The 24,383-nt window shown below is 43.8% G+C and overlaps 1 protein-coding gene across 3 annotated transcripts in view; it reads right to left on the minus strand.

The window, feature by feature from the left end:
• Positions 1–5,360: 5,360 nt before the first annotated feature.
• Positions 5,361–24,383, minus strand: part of NCKAP1L (NCK associated protein 1 like) — a 37,716-nt gene continuing 18,693 nt past the window's right edge. For all 3 annotated transcript variants that reach the window (XM_006904486.3, XM_006904485.3, XM_025044963.1), the window contains exons 19-31: positions 23,629–23,774; positions 23,200–23,331; positions 20,264–20,482; positions 18,670–18,800; positions 15,935–16,032; positions 15,713–15,806; positions 15,477–15,559; positions 15,098–15,178; positions 12,543–12,636; positions 11,514–11,630; positions 11,066–11,175; positions 9,172–9,261; positions 5,361–5,734 (exon numbers count right to left, since the gene is read on the minus strand). In XM_006904486.3, the coding sequence (XP_006904548.1) occupies positions 5,603–5,734; positions 9,172–9,261; positions 11,066–11,175; positions 11,514–11,630; positions 12,543–12,636; positions 15,098–15,178; positions 15,477–15,559; positions 15,713–15,806; positions 15,935–16,032; positions 18,670–18,800; positions 20,264–20,482; positions 23,200–23,331; positions 23,629–23,774 (1,527 nt within the window). In that variant the 3' untranslated portion in view covers positions 5,361–5,602. The remainder of the gene's footprint in view (positions 5,735–9,171; positions 9,262–11,065; positions 11,176–11,513; positions 11,631–12,542; positions 12,637–15,097; positions 15,179–15,476; positions 15,560–15,712; positions 15,807–15,934; positions 16,033–18,669; positions 18,801–20,263; positions 20,483–23,199; positions 23,332–23,628; positions 23,775–24,383) is intronic.

Here is a 24,383-nt window from a genome sequence, read left to right on the forward strand (position 1 = left end):
CCCGCCTTCTCCTCTGCCTGCCCGCTCGTCTCACACTCCTCGCAAACCACTCCTCCCCCTCCCAGAGGAACGATTGGAAGCCAGGGCACACACAGACAGAAGCGCCCAAGGGCGGGCACACGCACCCAGGCGCCCGGAACGAGTGGCTGCTCGTGCCCTGCGCGGGTGGATGTGAGTGCGTGTTTACAGAGTGCAGCGCAGGCAGCGGCGGCAGGACTTCGGCGTGGGCGCTGCGTGGGTTCCCTTCGCGTGCGTTTTGAGTTTTTGTGTACGTGCATGTAGTTTCATGTATTCACAAGTGCCTAGTGTCCTATGTGTGAAAGAGGGGTAGGGAAGGAGTCCACATCTCTGCCTCGGGGCCTTGACACACTCTGGCTGAGTGAAGCCACCCACTATCAGAACACAGCCCGAGACCAGACCCTCACATTCGCACTCCTGCCTTTGAAGGGAAAAGTTCAAGGTCTGCTCTGAGTTGCGATTGTGTCTCACTCCTTTTCTCAGTTCCCTTAGATTGGTTTTCCTGACAAATCTCCATTGCTGTGGCTTTCCAATTGTCTCTAACTTCCCTGTAGGCTGTGGAAGTTTCTCCCAAGTCTAAAGCTCTCCAGAGAGGCAGCACCATGTCTTCTTTTGATTAACTGTAACTCCATAAGGGCCAGGAAATCATTCCTAATGTCATCTCTACCGGTCTTGTAGCCTTTTCAGGTTATTTCCTCTTATTCTCTTCAGTGAAAGAAATTCAATGGCTGAGGGCCCAGCACAAAACAGCCTACCTGCTTAAAACATTTGTAGAATAAATGACCTGGAATTTGAACTCAAGACCTTGTAACCCAGCAAAGCCTCTTCCATCAAACTGAGTCCTACTTTGGACTCTGGCAGAGACGTTAGCATTCCTTAGAATTGTCCTTAATGACCACCTACTTTGGCATTGGGGAAAATCCTACATAAACAGAAAGTGGAGATGTATTCACTAACTAACCCAGGGTCCCAGAATGTGATCCCAACAAAGTCAGGGCCAAGTCTCCCAACTTTTTTCTAGTGCTTTTCCATTCTGAGGCTTTCTTTCTCTTTCAGGAACTCTAGAGACTGGAAGGAGAAGTGATCAGGAAAAAGTATTTACTCCATTCAAAATTTCAGATGGAGTCTCCCCACTTTCCAGGCACTGGAGGAGAAAAAAAACAGAAGTGAAGTGGCAGGTTGAAGACTCCCAATATAAAAGAATTGCTCCTTAGGCAATTAGGTTAGGTCAGGCCTTCAGATCCGGCAAGATAGAGAAGTATCAGCAGAACCAGCTCCCAGAAGTACTGAGGCAGAGATGGCAGAGTCAGAGATGGAGAAAAAGAGGAAAGATTACTGTTACCTCCCCTCTCTGTCCATCTAACTTCAGCACACATCCCCCTTTCCTCTCCTTGCCTGGAACAGTCCCAGCCAAGACACAGTAGCATCTGAGACTCTCCCTAGTCAGACTCCTACACAAATCCAGGTCTCAAAACTTGAGAGCAATTGCCTTCCTTATCAATTGAAAAAGAATGGGCTGGAAACTACAAAAGAATTGCAAATTAAGATTAGATCTAAAGTGAGTCCCAAATTAGTCAGGTATTTTAACTGGAAGACCTGGGAAAGAGGAGATGTTACTTCCAGAGGGATCTCTCAACATTTCTTGTCAACACAGTGATATATCCCATCCCTGTTCTCCTAGGCCCCATCTTCTAACCCATGTTAAGAAAAATTCGCTCCTCAAAAAAAGAGACTTTAGACTCCATCTAGTCTAACCCTCTTCATTTAACAAATGGGGAAACTAAGTCCAGGAAAATTATGTGGTCCCACAGAGAGCAAGCAACAAGGCCAGGGCCAAGTCTCCCAATTTTTTTCTAGTTATTTTCCATTCTAAGGCTCTTTTTCTCTTTCTCTAGCCACCAGTCCTGGTGTTTAACCTCAACCTCATTCCTCTTGTTACGATCCAATACAATTTGTCTCACTCTTTCTCTAGAGAGTTGAGAACAAGGCATATCTGATCCATTCATAGGCTCAAAAGACTCACTATTCTTCTCTCCCTGTCTTTACCATCTTCTGTCTCCCACTTTTCCCAGGCTCCTTCTGCTCTACCTCATTCCTCTCCTTTTCAGCTTCCAAACTGCTTCCTGCCCCTTGCAAGCCGTGCCTCCTTCACTCCCCTAACCCCACAATCCCTTCCAACAAGCTCGGAGTTTGATAGAGACCAAAAATGATATTTTGGCAGTGGTGACGGATGGATGTGATCTGCCTCCTACGGGAATGCTATTTAAAGGGGCAGCCTCACAATCCTCTCCTTCCAAAGTGACAAGAGAAAAGCCTGCTCCTCAATCTCTCCAGAGCTGCAAACTCAGCTCAAGTTAACTTCTGACTTCCTCAACCTGCAACATGGCCTGCTGCTCCTGCTTCCTATCCAGGTGGGAGGGAGAGTACTTGACAACTCATTGAGGTGTGGGGGCTGAGGGGGAATTCATCTTCATCTCCTTTGATGACAGGTACTTAGGAGGAGCAGGGGGCCCTGTGGGGAGGAGGACTAGAAGAACATTCTTCCCCCCCAACCACGTGAGTACATTTCAACTACCTCTCAGAGTCAAACTTTGTTTGAGAAGAACTGATAATAGGCATGAGGACCTAAGGTTAAGGAAGTCTTGCCCCTAGCTGGGACCTCCCTCCCTTCTGGGTTGCAAGCTCAAACCGCAGTTGTTCTCTTCTTCCCAAAGTGCCAAAGAGTAAGACCCCCTCATCCAGGGCCTGGCAGCCCTGCTCTGAGAGACTGCCCTCAACTGCCCACTGGACTGAATACTGGTAGTGCCTTCACCACCCAAAGGTATGGGAGCTCCTCTGCAGGCACCTCGCCCCAGGCCTGGAAGGAGTGATAATTCCATCTCATTGCTGCAAACAAGTTAATGGAGATTTTAATGAAAACACTGCACTAATGAAAATGCTGAGGCTAGAACCTACTCTGCCTGCAAGACAAAGCAATCGAGGTCAGAATTTCTCCCAGATATTTATTCCTCAGTTCCTCTTAGGCCTGAATAAAGCAAGCTGGGGATGTGAGAGCAGAAAGCCGTTGATAGTCAATTGTGTCCTAGGCTGCAAGGAGTCAGAGATCCTCCTGGCCCAAGAAGCAAACTGCCTAAAATGCTGATGCCTCTAGATATTGACCTTTTGTTTCAGGTGGTAAAGGCCATCATGTCCTTACCTCCTATTTTTGCTCATTCTAGGGTCTCTGGATTTTAACAACTAAGTCTTCCCAGATGAAGAGGTAGTCTGGTCAGGGAGAAAAGGTCTAGGACTTGGGTCCCAGTTCTAGATGTACTGCTAAACACGTGACCTTTATTAAGTCATTTAACATCTCTGAATCTGTTTACCGGCCTGAAATAAGGAAGCCTTCCATGGCTACCTTGCAGAAATGTTATAAGGATGCAAGAACACTATGAAAAAGCGTATGTGGTAGAGAAATATATGTGTAATTATATGTTTATAAAAAATAATACAAAATTTTAGAGACAAAGAACAGATTTGTGTTACCAGGGTTTGGGAAGGAATAGAAGGTTGCAGGAGGGAAATGGGTGTGGTTATTAAAAAGGTAGCATGAGGGATCCTTGTGGCGAGGGAACTGTTCTCTATCTTGACTGAGGTGGCAGATACACGAACCTACATGTGATAGCTGTACAGAACTAAATACATACATGCAGAGAAATAAGTATAGTAAAACTGGGGAAATCTAAATAAAATCAGATTGTATCAATGTCAATATCCTAGTTATGATAGTATACTATCGTTTTGCAAGATGTTACCTTTGAGAGAAACTGGTAAAGATAACAAGATCTCTCTGCATTTGTTTATTGGATTAACTATCTCAAAATTTTTAATTTAAAAAAAAATGGAAGGTATTATGTCTACTCTCTATTCCCCTAATGCAACTTGTCTTCTGTGCTCTGGGAGGCTCCTCTTAAGCAGTTTCACATATAGATGGAAAAGGGGTCTCCATCTCCTCAAGATGATGATCCCAGCAGAGATATAAGTGTTTAAGAGTAGTTGTTCAGGTATTTCTGAACCTCTGTTCCTCATCGGCTTTGCCCCCAGTAGACCTGACCCTGAATCACTCCTTAGAACATAATTTCCTTTTCATAGCAAGGAAGGACAACTTGCTGATGCATGAAGCAGGATTCTCTGTTGCTTCTATCCCGAAGAGCAGACAATTGTTGCTAAGAAAAAACTGTGTACTGGTTATGGGTGCCAAGTTTAAAAAGTATTGACTAAGCCTACGTCTCTAGAAATTAAGATCAAACACACATACACAGAATCCAAGAACAGCTATCAGATAGCTTTAATGAAGGCCAACGGTTTTGCTGAAAACCAACAATTGCTTCCCTTTTATGGTGAAAGTGTGGACATGACCCTGATCAATCACGTAGTTAATTATGTCTGCCCATTCCAACCACTTTAAACCTGTGACATATATGATCTGTTGCTGCAACCTTCCTGGCAGTGGGTGCACAGAAGTGATGGATGGAGGCCACTGTTTCCTGCCATGGAGTTAACTAAACCTAGTTTAGTGCTATCTTGAACGCCCCAGGCTTTGTGACACTTGAAATTCTAATTAGTACAGAAAAGGGCTAAGTTGAAACAGTTTGTACTCCCTCAAGTATACCCACACTCAGGGCCCTATAACCTAATGAGATCTATGAAATTTCAGATCTAGAAGAGAAATCCCTGCCTGGAGCAACGGCTGTACCCAGGATGACAAGGGGATTTGGGTTAAATTAGTCCTTCCAGATAGGAGGAATAGTACCCCAAAATAATCCGGGAGAGAAACCTGTACGACTCTTGTCCAATTAGTTGTCTTGTGCCTTAGAATTACCTAGACTGACCCTCTGCTCTAGGTTGTGGTGATGTCAGAGAAAAAGCAGGAGAGGTTAAGATTAAAGAGATGAGAGAACTTACTTGTTACCCCCGAGATGTGGTTTGGGGCAGTGAAAATCTCTCAAGAGCACTTCCTCATTGCCACTGCAGGCAGTAGAGCTGGAGGCAGAGGATGAGACCCATGACTCCTGAAAGAGCCCCCACAATGGAATAAAAGGGGTTCCTTTGCTAGAATTTTATAGTAGGAGCAGGCGGAATGCTTGCTGAACACATCTGGAAAAGGAAGAGAGGAGGTAATCGTCCTAATGAATGTGCAGGAGACAATAGCAGCTCCAGTGGGAGGATTATAAGCTCATTATGGTTTAATATGATGATTGATCATCTCTGTCCGCCAGCATTATCCTAGAATAGTGATGAAGGTCGGAGAAACCCATGCCAGTCAGAGCTCAAGCTCTAGTCACAAGAACATAGAAAACATATTGGATGTCACTCAATTTTTTTATTGTAAAAATTCACACACATGGCCCCATTCCCCTTTTTCCATAAACTGTCCTCCATCCTCCGAGCCTGCTCCACTTTTCTGTGATTTCTCAGCACTGGACTATTCCTCCGTATGCCTGTTCATCAGCTCTGGCTCCAGACCCCCACCCCATTCCCACCCCTTCAGAAAATGGCCACAGCTTCCAGTATGGCATGGGTTTAGATAGGTCCAAAGGGTCCTTCAGTGGGTACTGGCTGGCACTCGGTTCAGGTGGAAGGCCCGGGATACCTCCCGATAGGCATTTCGAAGCAGGACGTAAGGGAAACAGGACTCCAGCATGTCTAGGGTCAGGAAGGAGGACTCCTCTACCACCTAGAAGAGAAGGGGCCAAGAGATGAGAACTTCAAGTAGGGCATACCTCTGTGACACCCTGTTCCTCTTTATTCTGTCCCCTCGGCCCTCTGAAGCCCTCAGAGTTACAAGTGAACAGGGTTTCAAATCACGCTCCCCTTCCTCCCCACTTGATTTAGCTCTAGGAAAGCAATGTGGCCTCTCAGGCTCCATTATAATGGCTCCCTTCCCCCACCTCAGAGTTATGAGAGGCTCAGAAGCTAAAGGCAGGAAAGAATCACTTCCCTTGTAGCAAAAAAAAATCCCATTCTCTCCTGTTCTGGATGCTAAATCATATGTGGGTGGGCGGCACAGATGCAGGTAAGGATGAATAAAAGTGCTAATGACAAAGCTTGGCAGAGAAACAAACAATCACCACTTCAGGCCGAGAAAGAGGGGCCTGGAATCCACATGGGTCCTCTTGTCCTCCCTCCCTCAGTACAGTGCTTGTGGAACAGTAAAGATGCTGCATAAAGGAGCAGGCATGATTAATTAGTTTAATTAGAAGCCTATGTGTCGTGGTAATCCCAGCAGCCCCCTACAGCCAAACAGAAAGATAGATCAAGATGCCTGGATCAGACTGAGGCGGGGCGTGTTAGCCAAGAACAACACGACATAGCATTGGGCTGGAAGGTCCCCATCCCTGAGGAAGGAACAGGGTGTATTTCCTTTGGTACTCTTTTCATCAAGAGGTTTAGGACCAAAACACACACTCTGGAGAGAAGTGTCCCATATCCTCTGGCAATTCACACAGATGGGCCCTCCCCAATATGGCTGGTGTTACAAGTCCTGAAAATTCACTCAGAAAAGAAAACTTACCTTACTCTAACATGTTTCTCTCTCTGAAGTCCTTTCAGGTTTTAAAATTTGTAAGATTCTGCTATTCTCAAACATGTGCACAATACACGCAGCCTCAGAAGAGCAGATGCTACAGGCCGAAGGCAAGGAAATCTGCCAGTAAAGCTGTAGCTCTGATCTCAGGTTGGATAACGGAAATAATTTTTTGCTAGGCAAGACTTTCAAACCTTAAGCCAGGAGAGAGATAAGATCTCTTTTCCAGGATACATATAACCCTCAGGTATAGGAAAATGAGTGACAGCTTCAAGAAGAATCCACTGGCCCAAGACTTCCTATTCTTTGCTCCATTAAGCACAGAAAATAACAGGGATCCTAACTGGAGAAGATTCATAGTAGTGGAAGCAGCCCTAGAGTGAAGGCCAAGAAACCTGGGTTCTAGTCTCAGATCTGCCCATGTATTTTGGGGGAGACCTTGAATATCATCTTTCCCTCCCTGTCCTCGGTTTCCTCACCTATGAATTATAAGGACTGGACAAATTGCCAGGTTCTGGCCTCATTCTGACATCTAAGATTCCACGATCCTATGAGTCATCTCCTTCCCCTGTGAAACCCACACCAGGAACAGGCTGGCAACACTGGGGGTGGGCATTGCCCAGGCTTAATAGCCAAGAGAGAAAGACCCCAGGAAGTTAAGTGCCTGGCCAGGATTTGGGGCTACATGAGTAGCCTCTTAACTCCGAATACAGCTCTTTCCCCTTCAGTCATTTCCAATTTCTCTGTGGAAACATTTGCATTTAAATTGCTTTGCAGCAGCTAGTCCCTCTGTCTCTCTCTGCAACAAAAAACGCCTGATCCTAGCTCTGTTCCAGCCACTCTGCAGGCCTCGCTGCGATGCCACAAGGAGCAGACACCTTCTCACATTTTGTTGTGGGGCAGAGAAGCAAAGCAGAAGGAGGTGGCAGGGCTGTGTGGCAATACAGAATCACCTCCAACCTTACAGAAGAGAACACTGCCTACGGAAGTGAAGAGGCATGCCTAACCACCCAGAAAACAAAATGAAGAGCAGAGAGAGAGAACTAACATTTGTTGAGCATCTATTATGTACTAGGCACTTTCACGTATACAATCTCATGAATCCTAACCACTGTTATCACAAGGATTATTGCCCACTTTTATGGACAAAGAATCAGCTTTTCACAAAGGTAATTAACTTGCCCAAGGTCATGCTGCTCCAATGACTGTGCTCTCTGTCCAGCACTCTACAGGCATTTGCCATTTGCCTCCTCTGCCTTCTCACGCCTCATCACACCCACACCCCCACACACCCTTATGTCCGTTCTCTCCTCTTCTCTGTCATAATCCTAAATCAGCCCAACCTAGGAGAAATTAAGACACAGATACTACTCAGTGCCTATGTATTTAAAGGAGACCCAGGAGGAAGTCCCAGGCATGCCTGCCTCTAATATTTGTGATCCTGGGCCAAGAGTCGAAATGGAGGCCCACATTCCATATGACTAAATAACTCAAATAAATTCTTATGTTCTATCTTTCAACCTTCACAATATACCTTTATAATGTTATGGAAAGCCAGGTTTGAATTAAGAATTCTTAGACTCCTCAGAGCTCTCCACCAGAACAGGGCAGTGGGAACCAGCCCCTGTTTGAAGGGTTTTGTATACACATGTAGACTTCCTAGCTGCACAGCTAAGCTCTAACCATACATTCCTTGGGAACTAGAGGCTTATCCTCCAGCAGCAGTCTGCCTTGGTAGGATGGACTTAGGAAAGAAGTTCCACACAAGCCCTACAAGTGGGCTGGAGCTGCTTGGCAGAGAATTCTGAGGTCCCAGAAATATTTAGTTGGGCTTCGAGGTGGGGCACAAGCTGTAGGTGGGCATCTCCTCGCCCACAGACCAGAGGAGGGCCTCTTAAACACAGGGCCCAGGGCAGGAGCCCCTTGGTCCATGTCTAAATACAGTACGAACTGAGAGAATCAGACTTTTAGAGCAAAAGAGTAAGTGTGTCAAGGAGGGAAACAGGGTCATGAGGAAAAGATTTTTTCTAATTAACTGAAATTACAGTTCCCAGAACTTTCTGCCCAAGTAGGAAAAAGCCCACAACTTAGGAAGAGCAGAGAAGAGATAGCAGGAGCTTCCTGAAGCATGGCCGCCTGGTTCTCTGCCTTACAGCTTTCCATCTAAAATCCTTCCCTCCTCCCCCAGTTCAGCTCTGTGCTATTCAGCACCCTATTTATAGTACTCTTATGAACAAGAAATACAGTAGTAGGAAGTAGTCAAGTAAAACCAAACATGTACTGGACAGGTAGTTATGGAAAAGGGACACAGCTGCCCTAACAGGTCAGACTCAAGAACATCGCAGGAAAAGGGGCCAGGAAGGCCTTGTCCTACAGAGAAGTCCTTGAACACTCTACCTTGAGATTACAGGGCAAGTCTAGAATGTTAACCAGAATGTGAGGACTAGATTCAGGAGGTCAGGAGGAATTAAGTTCTTAGTTAATGCTTTTGGGTGATGACAATGGCAGGGACTCAAAGACCCTAAAGAGGAGTCTCCCTCTAGCCCTCCCTCTCTCATTCCCCAGACCAACTTAAAAGAGATACATACCAAGCGCATGAGCAGAGAAATGGATTCCCGATTTCTGGTTTTAATCTTGTCAGTCTCCTGGCCCAGCTGTAAGAGGCTAACAGAGGCCACCTGTAATGGAAGAATTTGTAAGGAAAGCAGATTTTTATGGAGGTCAGAGTTGGGCAGCCTCAAGCTACATGAAGTTAAGGAAAAATCAAGGAGGAAAGTTAAGAAGTGCTGGGATGTTCCTGGATGCTTAGGGTGAAAAAGTGGCAAATTCTCTAGGTTTCAGAGATGCACACTGCCTATAAACCAGCCAGTGCAGACAACAGGAGGTTGCCAGGGGTGCTGGGGGAGAGGTTACAGGGGCAAGGAAAGAACCTAGAACAAAGGCAGGCAATACTGTATGCCAGAAGATTCATATCTTTTCCTAGGCAGCCTCCAGACACCACTATCATCAGGCAGTTTACTGCTGACTCCCCACCGGCCTAGAGACAGAGCTAGGCCTCTGATTCAGACACAGTGCTCTTGGTATTCTCCTCCTGTTCACTCCCGAATAGCTGTCCTCTCCATTCACCTCCAGGTCCCCAACAAATCAAAGAGGGAGGAAGAAATGTGATTAATTGTATCCCAGGCCCATTTAGCAAACAAAGAAGATAAAAAGGGAAAGAAGGGCAGAAAATGCTCCCCTCACCCCATCTTAGAGATCTGGTATGAGTCTTCTTTGTATCTAAGATGCTCAGAGCCCATTCTGTCTGACTGGCTGTCCCAGTTTAAATAGAAACCCACTCACTAAGCTTCTAAGTCCCTGATATGTACTTCTCAAGACAATGGTATGATTCCCAAGAGAATATAATCTACTGTGTTTCTTACTGAAAGGAGACAGGTGAGGCTCTACTTCTTAAATCAGGATCATGCTTTGCAAAGGAATAAGCTCTCTATTGCTGAAAATGCTCAAGCAGGCAGCAGGTAATGGACCATGTCTCAGAAGTATATGGAGGGGATTCCTCTGCAGAGGATTTAGAATAGAAAATTCTGGGCCTCTTTTGACAATAGAAAGATTACTTAGTCTATGTTTTTCCAGAGGCAAAGCTAAAATCAATGTTGATAGTTACATGCAGTCAAACTTGGGCTAAAATTTTTTAAAAATGCTTTTTTTTTTTTTTTCAAACAAATTGGACATAACCTACAATAGAATCAGCCGCCTGGTTATAAGCACCAGTCCCTAGAAATCTAGACCCAGAGAGTCTCAGAGTGAGATCCTAGGATGAGCAACATCAACATCACAGGGGAACTTATTGGAAATGCAAATTTTCCAGCCTCCCTCTAATCCACTGATTCAGAAATTCTCTAAGTGATTCTGATTGATGCTAAAGTTTGAGAATTTGAAAAAAGTTTGACTTTTTGTCAGTCTTAGAGTTGGAAAGAGCCTTATAGATTGTAAAACTCAGTGTTTCTCCAACTTTATTGTGCATCAGATCCCATGGAGACCTTATTAAAACAGGCCTGGACTCACCCTAGGATATTCAGTAGATCTGGTATAAGGATCAAGAATATGTATTGAACAAGCTCCTCTGGACATTCTAATGACACCAGGTAGTGAATCAGTTTAATCACCCTATTTAATAAATAGAAAGACTGAGCCCCCAAAAGTTTGGTTTTTCATATGTCACACAACTTCTTAGTGGCAGATCCAGAACTAGAACTCTGATTTTCTGACTCTTAGTCCAATGCTCTTTCCAAGTATTTTGGGCAGAGGCTGAAATACCAGATGTCACGGAATTTAGAAGAAATTTCTGCCTCTCACTACTTAATGAATTAGGCGAGAGGTTAGACTCCAAGGGCTGCTCAACAATAACTGTCTATGGATTTAAGTCAAACCAATTCTCACCAGACTTTGCGACCTTCTTCCTTATCACCTAGACCTACTCACCACCAGAAATTCCTTGAGGTGAGTTTCAATGTTCTTGTTGTAGAGTGTAAAGAGAGCAGCAGACACCTGGATGATGGCTTTGGTCAAGCAGTGAATATTGTTGTTGTAACCTAGTTTATTATTGATAGAAGGGAGAGAAACAAAATAAAGTGAGTCACTCCAGGCTGACCCCAGCTGGTAAGTTCTTATTTTTTCAGGCTGGGCCACCCCTATTTGATATCCAAAGGACTTAGAGGCATTTGGGGATGAGGAGAAGTATATTCCTATGAAATTTCACTGGAATTGAATTGTATGGGTAATTCATTCTCAAGTGTCTCAAGTGAAACAGAACTTTACACCTAAGTCAGAAGTCTGTATTTTCCAGATAAAGAAATATCTCTGTTTCATCTCCCTATACCAGGACAGTAACCTAAATAGCACTTGTTCCTCAAACCTATTCCTTACTTACCATCCTTCTCAATGCAATAGAAGGAAGAAGGGTCTGTTGCAAGGAGTGGGAGGGAAACTGCAAGAAAGATCAAAAGCAGGCAGGCCACCTTATATTCCTCCTCAGAGGATGAAGTATCTATAAGAAGAAAAAAGGAAAAGTAAGTTCAGCAAACAGGAGTTATCTTCTATAGAAGTCTTACTTCACAGAATTACTGTGAGGATTGCATGAGAAAGTATCTGTAAAAACAGTTTATAAAGCACCACAGGGAAGTCATTATTGCTGACAGGGACAGGACTAGCCTCCACTTATAGTGAGGGACCTGAGTCCTGGAGGCCTCCTCTGGTGACCGAGCAGAGCTTTTAGTGAAGGGCTGTGCTGACAAGCAGTCTGAGGACACTCTGTCACCTGCGATGGGGTGGAGAGGCAGGAAAGAGAGAAGGGAGTCTCACCAAAACCAAGATAGAAGAGGGAGGGCCCGTCTGGCAATTTTGAAAGAGCTTAATACCAGCCCTTTGGTTCTATCCTATTCTGTGTGTGTATAAGTATGAATGTGCTAATCAGAGGAAATGTGTAATGGAAAATATGATAGACAAGTTTGAGACCTAGGGAAGAAATGAATAGTGTCAAGGTGATTATATGGGAGGAGAGAGCACAAGATCGCTCTGGGGGAACTCAAATGCTGCACCACACAACTCAGCATGAAATCATATACTACTAGTGTATTGTTCTCTCATTGTTTCATTTGCATTAATCTTATTTCCCCAACCAGATTGTAAATTCTTTTGAGCACTTGCTGAGCATCAAACAGATTCTCACTTAATACTTTTTAGTTGATTGACAGGTTAACTGGTTGGAATCTTACTAGAAATCTAAATTATCTGTGTAAGTATTTTGTGGGGGTTAGGGACCACACTTTAAGTCTTTCCTTAGCTCCCAGTTTATGTCCCCTGAATTCACAATCCCAAACAAAAGGCTTCTTTGACATTGATATTTTCCCACCTAAAAATATGGCGCAAGCCATCCCTTGACCCCTTTCTCCAATTTTACCAGCTTTCAGATTAGCGATGGCAGCCACCAAGGTCGGGTCAATGTCACAGCCCACTCCTGCAGCAGATGCCAGCTCAAAGACACTCAGGGTCACCTGGTAAAGAAGAAAATATCCTGGAGACGATTCCCCGGAGAGAAGCGCATGGCAGAAGCTACAGGTAATCAGGATTCCTAGATCACAGATTTTAAACTTTGGTGTACTATCACCTTGTCTAGGTATTTCTTTCATAGCTCTCTCTAACATTCAGAGGAAAAAAAAACAAATGCTTTAGCTTGGCATTCACATACTCCGGACTACAAATTTACTTTCTCAACCTTATTTGCCAAAACACACCGAAAGTCAATGCAGCCAGGGTAATTATGCACTCTCCAAACTATAACTTACTTCCATACTTCCATACTTTGGTCATGTGCTTCCCTCTTTCAAAGTGTCCTTTCTTCTCCTCTACTTATAGCTAGGTGACACCCATCCCTTGAGGCTTAATGCAAATCTTGTATGCTCTGTGAAGCCCTCCCTGATTACTTCAGCCCAAACTCATAACTCCCTCCTTAAATTGGTACCACTGACTTAGCACTGATCACACACAGCATCTAGTAACTTCAGTTATCTTTTCAGATAGGAGGTGAGACATATGGCTTACCTCACCAACTAGATTATAATTTTTTTAAACCTCGTGGCCTGAAGAAGGGAGAAAAAGGCTTTGGAGTGAGAAGTTCTGGATTTAAATCCTAGCACCACCACTTATTAAATGTGTGACCTTGGCTAAAGTTACTTAAAGTATTTGAGCCTTAGTTTTCTCACCTGTAAAACCAGGATAACAGTACTTACCTCACAGAGTTGTAGTGAAGATTGAATTAGACTACACATGTAAAGCAGCTACCCTAGGGACTAACAGAGTCACTAAAAGACCAATAAACATTACTCTTTTTCCTCCTTTTCTTTTATCTCAAAACTAGGAACTTTGCATTTCTTTTTATCTTCTCTAGTTTTTAACACAATGCTAAGCACATAGAAGCACTCATTAATACTTATTGATTGATATCTGAATTCCTCATTGTACTTAGAATCAGGTTCCTAGGATATAGCCCCAACCCCTACCTACACCCACACCAAGTCCTTAGACCCCTTTTGAGATTAGAAAAAAAAAAAAAAGACTAAAATATTCTGACAGAATAAGGATAACTGTTTCAGTAGTAAACAACTACGTAGAGTATTGCATGCAAAGAACCCCACAAACATAACAATATGTACACTCTTTGCATGTGGTACTCCACACAGAAGGCAAACCTTAACCACATTCTGTTCTGCCCTTTATTTAAATTTCCTACTAACTAGATGACCCTGCCTGTGGCAACCATGGGCATGGCCTGGGAGATCAGGGACCCTGGCTCATGATCTGTGGTTTTCTGGAGGAAGAAAGGGATTATTGAAGGGATCTTATTTTCTCTTATCCTAATCTTCTCACCCCTCTGAGGTAGTAACAGAATCTCCAATGGACAGGCCATCCACCTCTCCTCCACCTATACCTGCTTATTTTAACAGTCAGGCAGAGCCTAAAACTTGGGGATATCAGCTAGACAAGCGCCTGACATGCTACAGCATTCAGCCCCAACATCAGCAGCTGCCAGAAACCTAGGCTCATTGTAAAATGATGACTAGTTGAAAGGGGCAGCCATCTCAGAGGAACATCGCCCCCTCATGGCTCCCATGACCACTTGACTCTCAGCTGATTTTACACAGACAGAAGAGGATATTTCACAACTCTTGATCTCAAGGTAAGAACATTTTTCTTAACATCTAACTTTAAGTTTTCCTGCTAGCCAGTTGCCTCTTATTACAGATCTCCCTCTATTAAAAGAATCAATAAGAGAAGTAGCCTGTCCTGTGCATTTGAAGGCCCTTGTTTCCAGCCTTCAGATGTATTTCCGGCATAACATACTTGTTTGTTCTAAGTGATTCAAAAGACAAGATAATGAAAAGTAGGGGAGGGAAGGAATGGATGTTTAACTTGGGGTGCCTACAAAAGCCCCTCTTTCTCCATCTCTGTAGTAAATGGGGCCTGTGGCAGGTGAAACAGACAGAAGAACCAGAAAGTTTCAAAACTGGGAGGAAGAAAAGGCCAGAGAAAGAAAGGAAACTCTGAGGGCAGGCAGGGTAGGTGAAAATGAAAGGAACAAATCTTTTTACAAAAAGTATCTAAGCAACTTATTAAAGAGGGGATTTGTGTGCGCATCTAGGTAAACTTAGAAAACTTACAAATACTGTCCTAACGCTTACCCCTCTCCCTCCAATTATGTTTCCCCAGACCCAAACAGGGTCTCCCGGGTTCCCACTTCTCTTCATTCCCCCATGTTGCCCCAACTCTGCCCTCTCTCCCCAAGAATATTTGTCTGACCAATGCCTCTGTCTCTCATCACAAACTCTCCTCCGGTGTTTTCCTGGCTCTTCTCCCTACAGTATTCTTCAGAGCCCTCTCTCCCTTGCAAGATCCTAGCTACCTACATCCTTTTCCAAAAAATCTCCTAATTGGATTCTATTTTGCACTCCCCCATACCTTGATGTCTGTGTCTGGAGTGACAAACTCCTTCAGGCACTCAATGGGACCCATAAGAAATGGGCAGTGGGAGGAGAAAACCTGGAGGAAAGAGAAGATAAATGAATCCACAGAACAGTGGCCAGTGCCTTCAAAGATAGGTGAAAACAAAGCAGAAAAGGGGGGCCTCAGCTTAAATAAGAACCTAGCCAGCTTCCCACCCCTCTCCTCATGCCTCTAGGTTTCCTTGGCTAATTTATCCCCAGAGATCTTTCAGGACTTCTTTCAAATTAAGCTCTGTTCTCCTTGATGCTCACCAACTCTTTCTACAACTTCTCATAATTTCCCTACCCACGGAGGTATCTTTGATTCTGTAACAGTCCCCTCTCCCCCAAGTTACCTCCCGAAGTCCCTCTTGAGCCATGGCCCTAAAACTGAGGATAACTCCAATGATGGTCATGCGCTTCAGCACGTTATCAGCCCCTGAGGAGAAAGACAAGTGTTAGAGAAGAGAACATATGAGGATAGTGATGGCTTTGCTGCTTCAGACCCAGCCCAGCCCCCAGGTCCCTCAAAACCCTTGTCATCCACATTGCTTTTCCCACAGTTCCTTCTCCGTTTAGGGGAAGTGCTTACCCATCAGCTGGGGCAGCAGAGAAGCCATCAAGTCCGCCTTGCCAAAATTTGATCGGATCTGAACAAGTACGTCCATGTTTTCCACCACCAACTTCTGCAGCCAGGACATAGAGACATTAAGAAGGAAGAGACGAGACCCATGGTACATCTGTCCCCAGTCTATACTCCTAACCCTCTTCCCCCGAGGCTAAACTTTTTGCCCGGGGCTTGCTTTCACTGTACCTTCAGTTCCACAATCTGAGAGGTCACATGCCACATTAGGTTTTCACTCAGGAACTTCATGCCATAAGGCCCCAAGAGTTCGGCCAAGGCCCGCATCTCTGGAATAGAGTTACAGATGTCCCAGGTGGGACTCAAAGGGCACTGGAGCATTTGCATAACAGCAAGGGGATTAATTTGAACATTTAAAATGTTTTTCAGCAAGGAAAGGAAGTAGGAAGTTGGGGAACAAAAGTGACTTGATATCTTGCATTCAGGTGATAGGTATGGCCTACCTGTAGGACAATTTACTCTCTCCCCTCAGTGGTACTCATACCAAGAATTACCACAAATGATAACTATTTATTTTACATTTTTATAAGAATCTCTACTTTCTCAAGTCCTTTTATGTGGTATCTGGGTTTTACTCTCGCTAGACCAGCTGTAGTAGCTTTATTAGGTATGAGACCCTCTCTGAGCCTCAGTTTACTTCTCTGTAAAACGAAGAAATTAATATCTGTCCTGAATATCTCACAGAGTTGATATGAGAATAAATAAGATACATTATAAAAAACATAGAACACTATAAAAATATGTATGAATAAAGGATTTTTATGATAATAGTTTTAACAGCCCTCTGAGGTATGTGGTTTAACAGACAAGGGGGTGTTAAGTGCTCATCCAAGGTCGCTTAACCAAGTCAAAAGCTGGTACCAGAAACCTAGCACAATGCCTTATTGCCCCTTCCTGTGTCCCAGCAGATGCCACAACTAGTTTCTTATCTAAGGTCTGGCTTCTTCTATGTTCCTCCCTCCACTTCCCTTATTTAATGCCTCACAGTCCAAGTTTTCTCCTCCATAAGCTACTTTTTTCTTTATTCATAATCAACACATATCCCCAGAGTCCCAATTGCTTTTTCCCCTAAATCCTCTTTCCTCCAGTCTGCCCCAGTGCCTTATCCCTCCCTACCCAGACTGCTTCCAGCCCTTTGCAAATCAAAAAAAACTGCCTGGGGAAATCCCATGTTAGAAACACTAATGACAAATTCAGACAGACAGGAGCTCTAGCTCTGATCTTTGATTATGGTCCCTCCCAGCAGAGAAAACCGTAAAAGACCAGAAGCAATAAGAGACCAGTAAAGAAAGCTAATAGGAGATCAGAAGAAAAAGAAAATCAAGGCTCCATGTCCGAGTTTTTGAGGGCAGTACCAGTTGACCTCGACCAATGACAGAAGATGTAGAACAGGTCACAGCAATTGACACAGAGCTTTGTCCAGAGTAATACATTTTTACGGTCACCTGTTTACAGTAGGAAGATTAAGCTGAGAACTAGAAAAGGATTTCCTAGATAGTCAACTTAGATAATGCTAAAATGACTGATAAAGGGGAAAAGGGGCTGAATTGCATTTTCTGGAGCCAACAGAGAAGAGGATTGGATCTGCCAAACCTCCTCACTCTAGTCTTCTCTTCTCCAGGCTAGTAACCCTAGGGCATCCTCCTCTTTTCATCTATCTATTTTTGTAGTAGCATTGCCCCATCACCATGGTAACCCAGAGAAATTGGGGGGAGGGTGGTAGAAGGGGGAATCAGCATTACCTCCTGCTGCTTGTCAGTTGTCAGCAAGACCTAAAGCTGATTTTAGATGCTGCCTACAGTCTGTGGGTGGAGTTGATGAGAAGGGGACATCTGAAACCTCTAGCAGATGAAGAGTAGGGTCAGCTTACTGATAGAGTCAGAATGAGGGTAGGAAAAAGGCAGAGCTAGAAAACAGAACTGTGTACTCTGATTTTCATAACGCCCTCAAGGAAGGGGAAGCATCTCCTTCCTGTCCTAGATACCATGAAGCATCCATGATTAATATGGAAGCGAAAGGAAGGAGAAAGTAGTAGGAGAGTCCATCAGCCAGTCAGTCAGTAAAACGAATCTACAAAAAAGGGTTTTGGCTCAAAGTCCTCTTTAAAAAGAGAATGACTTCCCAACTCATTCACTACCCAGTACTTACCTGGCCCTCTTGAGATACAAAAGCACTTCTATACACTGGGAAGCAGCAGTACATTAAAGTACCCAGCTTCTGGAATTTGACTGCCCTGAGCTAAAATCCCAATTCTATCATTTATAAATGTGTAACCTTAGACAAACTTCTTAGCAACTCTGTCTCAGCGTTCTCATCTATAAAATGGGGATAATAAGAGTATCTACCTCAAAGCTCTTTTGAAGATTAAATGAGTTAATACATGAGGACATTGAGAACTTAGCCCACAATAAAGGCCATCTATTATCTCATTATCATTAAATATCAGTAATCTAAGCACTAGCTAAGGCTCTAAAATTTATCCCTAAGAAAAAAGATGCCACAATATCAGACCACTGTTTAATAATTCCAAGAATGGGAATGTCCTCTTTACATTTATCCTTTACCTTTCATTATATGTCCCACTCTTATTCTTTGTGGAAATGGAAAATAATCATTTCCTATCCTTTGAAGAATAAATCCTTTCAGTGACTTGAGTGCCCCTACCTAACTCCTAACTCTCCTTTTTCTCCCTCTCCACCTTCAACCCCCAGGCCACTCCTCAATTCTGGGTCTCACTCAAAATCTCTTTTTGTTGCCCCTAAGTTGGAATCTAGCAGAGATGCTGAGGAGAGTGTAGAATGAGCTTCTGAGAAACTAGGAGAATTTAGACGGAATCCATAGGCTGAAATGTTGTATTGAGGGGAAAGGCTCAGCTCCTTGACAAGGAGACCAAACCCTGGGCTCACCAGAGATGTCAGAGAACTCCTCTGCGCTGAAGTTTTGTTCCCCTTCTCTGGGAAGGCTGATGAAGGCCTGCATGGCTGGGGAGAGGATGATGGTCCCACTGCTCGCCTGTCTAAGCAGACTTTCTAGGTACCTACAGAGTTGGCCAAAAAAGCACAAAAGATTAATCTTCAGTCCCTTCTCCCTACCACTACCACTGGGCTCAGGAACAGAGGCTCCACCAAAGGCTGGCGTGGGGAGAAGACAGTACAACACTCTAACACCCCAACCATTGGCTCAAAAACAATTAGCAGGAACGTAATTCCACTTTGACTCTAATCTGCAGGGTATTTCGCTGGGCTGTCACATGTAATGGCCTGCACTCCCTTCCTTCGGCCCCTACTCTCCTCCTACTACTAGACTTCCCTCACCCTTGTCCTTTCTCTGTTATGTTAGACAAGCCCAAGATGACAAGAAAAAAGTTCCTACTAATTGGGCTCCTGTGAAATATACTTAGCCTCAACCTCTCCAATGAGAATGTTAGACTGAGGACCTAGGATCCTGGAAGTGAATCTCAAGTCAAATCTCCTGGATAGAGAGAAGCCCCGTGAACACTGGTCATCCAGTCTCCAAATATTCTCTCTGGACCTCTGGACAAGTTGAGAAGGCCTCCAGCAAGTGTCAGCAGAGGAAGGCTTGGCCAACCCACGCCACTCACCTGGGCACTGGCTCTGGGCTTAGGTCTTACAGAAGTCACAAGCTAACCATGGTGGGCCAAACCCAGTGATTTTTCAAATTTGAATTAGTTGTTAAATTTTTGAAACTGAGATTTTACATTAAAAATAAAGATTTAGTGGGTCAGCAATCAAGTAGAGCTAAGCTGCCTCTTCCAAAGAGGCATGCCCTCTCTTACTACCTGAAGTTCCCACCTAGCCCACAACACCCATTACTTTACCTTCCAGATCCCTGTTGGCATCTGCATTTGCAAACCTTGTCTGTCTTTCCCCCTACTCAGGGGATTCTTTGCAGCCTGTCTCCTGCTGAGCTGATATTGGATTAAGAGCGCCACCCAGTGGCTTGAAGAGGTAGGAATCAGGCTCCTTTCCATTCTTAAATCTCAAAGGAAATATTGCTAATTGCTACCTTCTCTGGTTTGGGGGAGGCCCCTTCCCTATTAAGAACAATCTACTAGAGACATGGTCTTGTCTGGGGATGAAGAGATAATATTCCAGAGAGATGGTATTAGAATGGTTTTCAAAGGAAGAAGCTGGGCACAAAGAGAAACAAGGAAACCAGAAAGAGATCATTTGAAATTAAAACAGTTAGAATCCAGAAAAGGAAGATTAAAAACTGGAGATTAAGAGAAAAAAGGTCAAATTGCTACAGAGTAGGTCAGTGGATGTTACATAGAAGATTAGAAAGAAACCTCATGGAGGACAGAAGGGGATCTGGTTTGCCCCAGCTTATTGCTCCAATCCTCAAGCTGAAAAGAGCCTCAGAGCCTCCCTTTGGAGGTCTGTGACCCTGGGAATTAAAATGCCTGAACCGAAGTCCTGCTGTGTAAAGGGAAAAGTGCTAACAAAGAGGTAAGGCAGAGTGAGGATAAGCAACACTGACCAATTTGTGTAAAAAGTGGTGATAGTCTGCTCCCCACACGAGTCCAGCGGCTGTGTCTGCTGCAGGAGGGCATTGCGGATGACTCGGGAAACATCCGCACCCAAAAACTGGGCCAGTGACTGTATGAAACTGATGTACGCTTTGACTCCTGCCAATAGCTCAGAAGGCCTTGCAATCTCCTGGGTCGTGGCGTTGTAGCCAGCCAGCCACACAATGGCTCTAAGTGACAAAAATCATAATTACAACGATAAATGATAAATATAGTAAGAGTTATTGCATTTCACTGTGTTCCAGATGCTGCGTGATGAATTTACTACATGCATTATCTCATTTAAACCTCATAGCAATCCAATAAGGTAGGTACAATTATTATCCACATTTTATGGATGAAAAGACTGAGACAGAGCTAGTAAGTCACTTGCTATCTGTGAAGACCACACAGCTGGCAAGTGGCAGAGCTGGGACTTGAGTCCAATAACATTTGATTCCTAACCACTATGCTCTTCTGCCTCCTCTGGAGAAATTAGTTCAAGTGTTAAAAGACCTGGGCTCCCAAATACCATTTAACTCTACCTGAGGGGTCACACCACCTGCATTCTTGGGGCTGATATTTGTCTTTTCTCCTTGGAAAAAATTAGTTCCAACCACTGTCAGAAATGGAAAACCTAGAAATCTTGGAAGTGCAGTTCAGTCCCTAGTAGCCATGAGACGCCAGAGCTGATGGAGATCACAGCTGGCCTGCATGTAGCTATGGCCAACCCTAGAGAAGGTGGGATAACTGTTCACACTGTACAGAAGGTCTTCAAATAATGTTGTCTTGTTATAACATTGATGAGCTGCCACAGAAACTTAACTCTTGTTTATATGGTAAAATTGGTTTTGTTATATTTTGTTTCACTTAAAGTCACAGAACCTATCAACTATGTTAAGTGAGGACTTACTGTATTATTTTAGGGGCACACAGGATTACCTCTCCCCACTGGACTCCCATCTTCTTCCAAAATACCTTCCCCAGGAACCTGAGAATTCAGTCAGCCCTTTGACCTAAGGCTTTTTTCCTCATTAAAAGGTAAACAGTAGGAAAAGAAGAACATCCCGCTTTGTCAAAGCTTTTGTCAGTCATTTGCATCTTAATATGCATGAGAGTCTTCCTAAAGCCACAGATGTTTGGGGAGTTTTTTGTTTGTTTTTGACAAAATGCTTAGGGACAGGGGAGAGGAAGAGAACTAAAGGGCCTGCTCCCTAGGGGAAAAAAAAAAAAGAGAGGAGCTACCACTTGAGGGAAAATAATATGAAAGAGACAGACTGGGGGCAGGCCTAATCTATTTTAGAATTTTCACTGAGGCCAAACCTCTAGGCCAACCCGAGGGCATTAGGAAAAGTGATGTCAGTGAAGAAAATATTAGGGATATGCAGGGAAAACTACAATATCACACCCATGCTACTCTAGGGCCTAGAAACCACTGCCAGCTTCTGAAGGTTTATACATGGACAGTTATCAACTTGTCCTCATCTTGATGTTGTGTATGCACCTGAGATACTCCCTTCCATATAGCTAATGTGTACAGAATAAAATCAAATTTTACTGACACCAAAGCAAAAACCTAATTGAAAAATAAATCTATATATCCTACAATCAAAACACAGACTCTTAACTTCTCCCTATTTCTGTCCTTGCCCCTTTAGTGCAGCCAGAGTGATCCTATTGAAATACTGAGTCAAATCTTGTACTGCTCCACTCAAACCCTACCAAGGCTCCCCATTCCCTCAGAATAAGAGCTATTCCCTACAATGACAGAGAAGCATCTGGACAGTATGCCACTCCTCCAGCCTCTCTCACCTCACATCCTACCATGGCTCATTCTGTTCCATCCACAATGGTCTCCTCCATGTCCCCTGAACATACCAGGCGTGCTCCCACCTCAGAGCCTTTGCATTTGCTGTCTCCTCTGCTTTAGATATTCTTTCCTCAGACAGTCACATGCTTGGCTTCCTCACTTCTTTCAGGAGCTTACTCAAACGTCACTTTCTCAAGCAAGCCTTCCTTGGCCACCCATATAAAATGACAACACACCACACACACTTCCTATCTCCCTTTCTACTTTATTTTTCTGCTTAGCACTTATCACTATCTAATCTATCATCTATTCTACCTTATTTTGTTCATCTATCTCTCTCAGAAGATAAGCTTAATGGGGGGATAGAGATTTTTATCTGTTTTGTATACTGCTGTATTAACAGCTTCTAGAACACTGCTGACACACAAAGTAGCTGTTCAATAAATATTTGTTGAATGAATGAAATATGTAGTGAATATACTACATATTTCAAAAGAAAACATAGAAGACTAGAAGATTATTCACTATAATTCTTCCCCTCATTCCCTTGATTGCTGCCTATAGTACCCAACTCCAGTATAAGGAACGTTTCTCCTACTTTGGGGGCAATGGAATGACGGACAAAGTGGAGGGAAGTGAATCTATTTTACCAAGGCCTATCTCTGCCAGGAACTGTCTCATTAGAATCTTTAATTTTCTACCAATGCTTGTTTACAGGTAATTCTCAATTATCTATCTATAAGATAAATATCATTATCCTTACTTCATAGGGTAGGAAACTAAAGCCCAAACAAGTCGAATAACCTGCTCCAGTGTCTTAGCTAATGGCCAGTATCTCAACACAGTTCTGCTGACTGCAAAGGCTCTGCTCATCCTACTAAACCAGTGGTGATCAACTCTGGTTATTCATCAAAACCACCTGTAAAGGTTTGGAGTTCTTTATTTATTTGTTTGTAATAAACATGCTTGGGAACCTATGCCAGATTGACTGCATCAAAATCTCCAGGGTGTAGCATGACTGCCACGATGAATCTAATGGAACCCAAATTTGAGACTGACCATACTAGACAAACGTAGAAGACAAAGAAAGAGTGATACCTGTTGAGTCTGGCCTCCAGATGGCTGCTGAGATACTCAGAAGGGAAGATAGTGTGTTCAAATACAGAGAAGCTGTGTACATGATTCATTGTCAGTGCCAATTCTGTCAAGTTTACATGTAGCTTGTCCATGCTGGGTAAAATTGAGAAAGTAAAATGAGCCTTGATTATAGGTCTGGCACTGCCTGCTATTATCTGGAAAGGATTTGTCAGGCCCATGACCCTTGGACCCCTTTTATCCTCCAGAAACACTCAGCCTAAACAGTACAAGTTGATACTGACTATAAAAGTAACGTAGAAAATTCACATTTAAGTGCTTTTCCATATCTGTCATTCCCCACCACCAATTCTGCATTCTTTTGCTGTATCACCTTCCGTCTTCCCTGATCTCCCTTCTTTGATGCAGTGCCCAGTTGGCCCAGATCCTCACTTGGTGACAATGCTGCGGTTCTTCCTGTGACTCTCAGCTCCTGGCTTGTCCCTCTCAGGCTCTCCTTTTTTGGGAGTCTGCCTCTGCATCATGATTTTCTTGTTCTTGGCCTTGCTAATGGTCGTGGCACAGTGTTTAGGTAGAAGCTTTAGAAACAAACACAAGTGAATGGAGAAATGAGATTGTTCCTAAAACTGCTGAGTAGCCCACCTAACGTTCCTTCATTATTTTCTGTTCTTTTTTCTTTCTGCCTTTCTCTCTTCTTCCTTCCAGCATCTCCTTCTGCAATGGGGGTATATTTGCAAAGTGCTCACCTCTTTTAGTTTTTATTAAATATCTCTCCATGTTTAGGCTCAAAGTCTCAAGGTGGCAATGTCTTTCAGGGATCAGATCATCAATTTCCCACCCACATCCTAAAAGAGAATCTTTCCTGACGGAAAAAATCGAGTAAAAAGAGTAAGATCTAAGAGCTCCAACCCACTGCACTTTCTAGGGTCTTCCAGCCTGGAAAGACAGTTATTTTTTTTTGCTGGTATTGAACAACTATCTCATCTGCTGCATTCCTTAATATTTGGTCCTGTGGAGACAGTTAACCACACTACCACAGCCTGTCGAAGACTAAGAGCTCACAATGTGGCCAGCACTCTCTTTCCACTTCTTTGTTTCTCTCTCTCTCTCTCTCTCTCTCTCTCTCTCTCTCTCTCTCTTTCTCTCTCTCTCTCTCTCTTTTTTTTCAAAAATATATCTTTCTATCT

Source organism: Pteropus alecto, unplaced genomic scaffold (genome assembly GCF_000325575.1).
Source record: "Pteropus alecto unplaced genomic scaffold, ASM32557v1 scaffold220, whole genome shotgun sequence".
NCBI classification, from domain to species: domain Eukaryota; kingdom Metazoa; phylum Chordata; class Mammalia; order Chiroptera; family Pteropodidae; genus Pteropus; species Pteropus alecto.